The sequence below is a fragment of the Mesitornis unicolor genome, unplaced genomic scaffold (genome assembly GCF_000695765.1).
Source record: "Mesitornis unicolor isolate BGI_N332 unplaced genomic scaffold, ASM69576v1 scaffold17671, whole genome shotgun sequence".
NCBI classification, from domain to species: Eukaryota; Metazoa; Chordata; class Aves; order Mesitornithiformes; family Mesitornithidae; genus Mesitornis; species Mesitornis unicolor.
The window spans coordinates 16,391-22,173 of record NW_010165970.1 but is presented as its reverse complement, the minus strand read 5'-3'; the positions used below and the strand labels follow the sequence as shown (position 1 = coordinate 22,173).

Genomic DNA, 5,783 nt, shown 5'->3' with positions numbered 1-5,783 from the left:
CCTGCTGCTGTTACTGTGCGGGTGATGTGAAGCTAATCTATCTGTCTTCTGAATTTTGCAGCACACTTGGGAAATGCTGACATGATTCAACCAGGGCTTATTCCTCTCCAGCCAAATTTTGATTTTATGGATACTTTTGAGCCTTTTCAGGGTAAGAAACATATCTATAGTAAATAAATCTCTTTAAAATTGCAGTGATTTGTGAGCTAGTTTTAAACAGAAGATTAAACGTTGCTGATATGTGCTCTCTTTAGAAGGCAGAAGATCTGTGTGAAAGGTGAAGAACACTTGATACGTGTTTTCATTCCTCATTATTTCAAGCAGATGCATATGTGGGTAGACTTCCTTGTTACTGTGACCTCAATCCTCACTTAGGTTTGAGAGTCACTTTAGGATTGTTTATTCCAAGGTTCAAACCTCATTGTTAATTTGTCTTTCAAAAGAAGAGGATTTAGATCTTAAGTCATTGAGTAACATCAGATGTGGACAGAATCACTGAGGTTTTCCCATTTAACATTTCTTAATGATGAAGTGGCTTAACACTTTGTTTGCCTTGGAACATTTTGTGGTACTCTCAAGAGTTACATGTGATATTAACCTATTACTGACAACTTTGATGGTTACGGATCTTCATGGAAGTCAAAAGTCACATCTGTTTGCTGGGGCTGCATGCAGTAAAACTCAGGTAAGTGACTTTTGTGGGGCTGCTGTGAGAATCAGCTCTTGGCTGTCTGCGTGTGAGTGAACCTTAAACAGCAGTGATTTTTGTATTGTCCTCAGCTTGCATGAAAGTTGAGGAAGTCTGCCCTGAGGAGATCAGTTCCTCTGAGAGACAGCAGTTCATTGCTCAGTCAGCAGCACTTGTATGGAGGAAAAATCTTGTGGTTTCATTATTTGCTAAATAATATTGTCATTCCTGTGAATTTTAGTATCTAGCAATCATACCTTGCGTATGAGAAATAGAAAATTAATAGGTGGCTTTTCATATTTCAGATCTATTCACGCCCAGTCGTTCCAGTAGTTATTTCCCTTCTGTATCTGCTGTCAGCTCAGCCACAACAGACAGCAGCAGCCATTCTTCCCAGGTAAGAGAGGTTCTCAGTATTTAACACGGCCTCCTCTCAGACACGTGTGTGCTATGAAGACTTTCAGACATGAGCCGTGTCCTTCTCAGAAGGGGTTCAGGCAAGAGTTTCAGGGGTCGTGTCTGAATCTGTAATACTTTTCTTTTCGGCCAGTCTCCTGTCCTGCCGTCGGGTTCGTTGCCCAACGCGCTTCCAGCAGGGAACATCGGTGACGGACTGATTGCTTCCCCAGTACCCGCTCCTGCCATTCCCGATGTCAGCACTGACCAGTGCTCCAGCATTAGAAGTGAGGAATCTTTCATCCAGCCAGCGGACTTCACTCCTGACTCGTCTCTCAGCGAGCCACAAACTTTTATGCCAGTGTTTCAGACGCCCTTGCCACTGCTTCAATCTGCAACACAGCAGCACCAGTCCCCGTTGCCAGCAGTGCCTATGAATTCTAGCTTAAGCTCTCCGCCAGCTGCGTTTGCTGCACCAGAAACCCAGAAGTTTGGCCTCTGTGAATCTACGGTTATCACCCACACAGCGTCCGCTACGTTGACCCACAACGCCCCTGCCACCACCTTCAGCCAGAGCCAGAACCTTGTCCTGGCCACGCAGCAGCCGGGAGCGGGAGTGCCTTGTAACCTGGCTTTCCAGACTGCGGTCCTGCAGGGGCAGCCCCGGCCCCAGCTGCAGTCCCAGCTGACGTTTGCACTCCTCAAAGCCGTTCCTATGACCAGTGCTGGGACGAGGCCCAAACAGTCACAAAAAATAGTGCCTGCTCCGAAGCCTGAAACAGTGTCCTTATTGCTAAAGAATGCCTTCGTCACCCCAGGTGAGAAGCACTTGTGGGGTGATGGTTTTCTTTTCTGAGTGGGTCTGGCAGGTGGGAGTTACCTTCTTGCATTTCTTGGTTTGCATAATAAGTAAAAATAGAGCTTCATGAGGGTGTTCAGAGAACCCCTGAATCCACAGGTGTGCGGCTACACTGTTCAATGGGATGCTCTGGACTGCTGCAAGGATTGGGAGCAGTTTGGTTGTGAGTGTGAGAAGCCGACCTGCAAAAGTGGGTATCTCCTTGTAAAATTTGTGCTGGCCTGTATAGGTGTATCAGCACATGTGGTGACCAGAGCTCTCTGCTGCTGCTCCATAGGAACCTTGGTTTTGATGTTTAATGCTGTTCTGATTCACTGCCCCTCAGAGCGTTCATCCACAGGAGAGCAGGAGATGATAGGGAGATGGTGTGGGATGGAGAATGGCAGATCTGTCCCTGCCATGGACTTCTCTGGTTGCCCTGGACAAGTCACTGTGCCTGCCTGTGCATCATCACCCACTGTAATAGCAGGGCACTGGGGTACATCCTCTGGTAACACTTGGGGCGTATTCTGACGTTCATCTTCAGTATGCCTGAAACTCTTTGAGACAGAGTCCAGCATTGGCTGGGGAGCAGCTGCTGAAGCCCAGCTGGGACATCTGGACGGTGCTGGTACAGATGGGAGTGTGCCTCTCCTGCACCACCAGTGCTCTCTGGCAGGACCAGGGTGGGGAGGATCAATCCTTCCCATGGAGAAGGACCAAGAGCAGGCAGGGGGAGCTGAAGGCTTTTGTCTCAGGCAATCTGCAGACTTGAGATGCTGTCAGGAGCGTGTGGGTTTCAGTTCAGAGTATGAGTGCCTCACTGATATGCTGGGACCTCCACGTCGGGTGGGATTTGGAGCCACTGGCACAGCACAAGGCTAAGAACAGCAAGCGTGAGCAGGGAGGGTTTTGCTTGTGGTGGTGTTTGTGGGAAAGCTGGAGGCTGGAGCAGGACAGGCAGTGTACTTTTTTTGGGGACTATTGCACGCTGTTTTTAGAGTTGGGCTGGCTGGGGGCCAGGTGACTTCAGCCACCTGACATGTGCAATAATCCAAGAAAAACCCTGCCTGTGGGAGTATTGTTAAAACAGGCTTTACTGAGGAGCAGGTGTGTCTGCCAGGGCCTGGCATTGTGGTTACCCACCAAAAAAAAATAAATCAATCACTGTTCAGAAGTAAAATAGGCCCAAGGATCTAATTCTAGCATGTCACTAGGAACAAGTTGATCAGTGATTAATAGCACTAAGGTGGCAGTGGCAGTGTTTCTGTCTATAGTATGTTATAAAGCAAAAACCCACGTACCTTCAGCAGTCAAGACGTGCATTTTTCACCTAGTAAAGCATTGCAGGCAACTCTCATTTTCAGAAAGCCTTTGCTCCTTGCTTTCTTAGTGCTTCCTGGATTGCTCTTCACCCCATATATCACTTCCCAGTGCTTCATCAGTTCCTTCTAGGCCGTCACAACAAATGGCTTTATTTCTCATCTAGTTTTAAAGTTGTTGCTGTTTTTCATTCCTGGTGGTGGCATGTGTTCAGGCATCACAGTGCTCCTAAACTACTGGGAATAAACATCAGTACTTGTAACTGAGATGTCTATGCCTGTTGTTTGTGTTCAGGACAAACAAATCATCTCATGGCTATAAAGCAAGTTGCATCATCACCTATGCTAGAAAGGCACGTATGACACTTTCTCCCCTGTGATATAAGGACTCAAAAATCTGCACAGATCATCTCATCAGGTGCAAGACTTCACATGGGAAAGAACTCTTTTGCCACCACTTCAGGATAAATGTTCTGATTTTGAGAGGAAAGTCTGCAAAAGATGCACGTGTAGGATAGGAACATGAAAAATGTGAAAGGGCACCTAAATTTGTGCTAATTTGTACAGTTGCCCACGCATGCAAGTTAGAAGTAGCAAGTTTGTGCAGCGCACGAGTGCACGGTGAGAGCGGGCTCTTGAGCTCAGTGGAGATGTGAAGTCCAGCTTAACACTGGTGACCAGTGGAGGGTTGTGCTGCCAGCTCTGTGTGTGGGAGTGCTCTGAGAAAGAATGAACTCCCTGTGTTGGAGCGAGAGTGCAGTGGCTGAACTTTTGGGACACTCTTCATCCATCATGACTTTATTAGTACAATGGAGAGCTGAAGCCCATACAGGCTGGAAAGAAACCGAGTAAGTTTGATTTTAGCTTTCTCAAAAAACGCACAGAAGCTGTGTCTTTGTCTGATTCTTCCCTCAGTAACAGCACAGGATGGTTGTTCGTGTTCTCTCTAAACCCTGGGCAAGAACAGTGTCAGTATTAATGCAGTGTTAGTAACTGTACATCTGACCTGGGTAAATTGAGATCTTGACAGATCTGTGTTCGACTCGGACACTATAGTGGTAAAACAAAACTTAGAGCTAGGATCCTGATTCCGGTCACGGGGGCAAGCCTCCTGCACAGAATTTTTGAGGATTTTTTGGTCACTTTCTCTGTGGAGACAATTGCTGCTATTCCCAATTATGTCTGGCTGTCTAACACTGCACGACTCCTGGCTCCTTAGCCAATTTCTGGAATTTTCATGCTGATTCCCAGTCACATTTGGTTGTCTTGTGCTTGTGTGTCTTGTAAAGCAGCTGTAAAACCATATAGTGAAGCAGTGAGGAAGCAAATTTAATGTATATACAAGGAAGCGTGAAGTACTGAATGTGCATCCTTGGGTTGGTTTCTGTCGTTGACCCTTTCTGGGTCAGCAGAGCAAGCCTGAGACCCAAGAAGAGAGGTGAAGATGATGCCTCTGTCAGACCCAGCTGTCACAGAGTGGTGATGCTTTGAACCTCTCTGATATACTGGGTACCTCTGCAAATTCACCTTGAAACAGTGCCAGTGATGCTGGAAGCCTTAGAAAAACTGATGTGTCAGAGTCCTTAGTACTGCATTAATGGGCCTGAGATGATCAGAAAACTGGTGGCACTTCGTATTGCAATGAAGTGGTACCAAATAGGTGCCCAATAATCTATTCCCCTGTTCAATGACAAGTTATATCACACAAAACAATATCCAGCGGGTTTTTTTTTTTGTCTCATTAAGTATTCTAACTGAATTGTGTTCTTCAGCTGCCTTTCAGGGCCAGCCCGGAACTGTGATTGTAACTCCAGCACCTTTAAAAAGAGAGGGGATTTTGACGCCAGCCACGTCTCAGTCTAATGTTGCAATTGCACCAGCTGGAATTGTCAGAGTAAGGAGAAGAACAAAAATATATCTTTGCTTTCTAGGCCTGTTATTTGCAAGTGGTTAAAGCCATAATGTGCACAGGAGGGTAACTAGTCCACTAAATCTCTCCTGTTACCCCGGATATGCATTTGCGCATTCAGCATTATGTTTGCTTATTTTTAATTCAGCTGCTTTATGGGCCTGGAAGCACTATCTAGTCTTCACAGACTCCATCTCACACAGCAGTAAGATTGCAAAGGGGATGTATACACAGTACTGGGAATGGGGATGGTTTGTGCTTTTTCTTAACTGTACAGGAGCGAGAAGGAGCCCGGGATGCTCACCTTTCCATGTACTGGAAAGCATGCCTTGAGTATACGAGTGGGTTTCCCAGTATTGTGTGTGTAGGAAGATGGAAATAGATTTTAGTATATTATGCTGTTGATGTGTTGTAATATTGCTTTAATTTACGAAAGGATACTGGTCTCCTGCCAGAAGTCTGACTTCAGTGCCTGCCAATTCTTTATATGTTAGCCCTTGTTTCATGTCATCGGATTGTTAATCATGTATTAATTTGCTACTTCTAGTGAAAGGCAAGGTAACAAATCTCTCTCTTTGTTTTTCTCTCTCTCACCGCTTTCTCCTCTCTCTCCTCCCTTCTCTCCCTCTG

General features: G+C 46.1%; 1 protein-coding gene across 1 annotated transcript in view; it reads left to right on the top strand.

The window, feature by feature from the left end:
• The window catches only part of MLXIP (MLX interacting protein), a gene marked incomplete at its 5' end in the record, with an annotated part of 19,309 nt that overhangs the window by 4,341 nt on the left and 9,185 nt on the right, over positions 1–5,783 (top strand). Inside the window, 4 exons of the mRNA XM_010194810.1 lie at positions 62–151; positions 994–1,085; positions 1,239–1,902; positions 5,017–5,138. Coding sequence (XP_010193112.1) covers positions 62–151; positions 994–1,085; positions 1,239–1,902; positions 5,017–5,138 — 968 coding nt within the window. The remainder of the gene's footprint in view (positions 1–61; positions 152–993; positions 1,086–1,238; positions 1,903–5,016; positions 5,139–5,783) is intronic.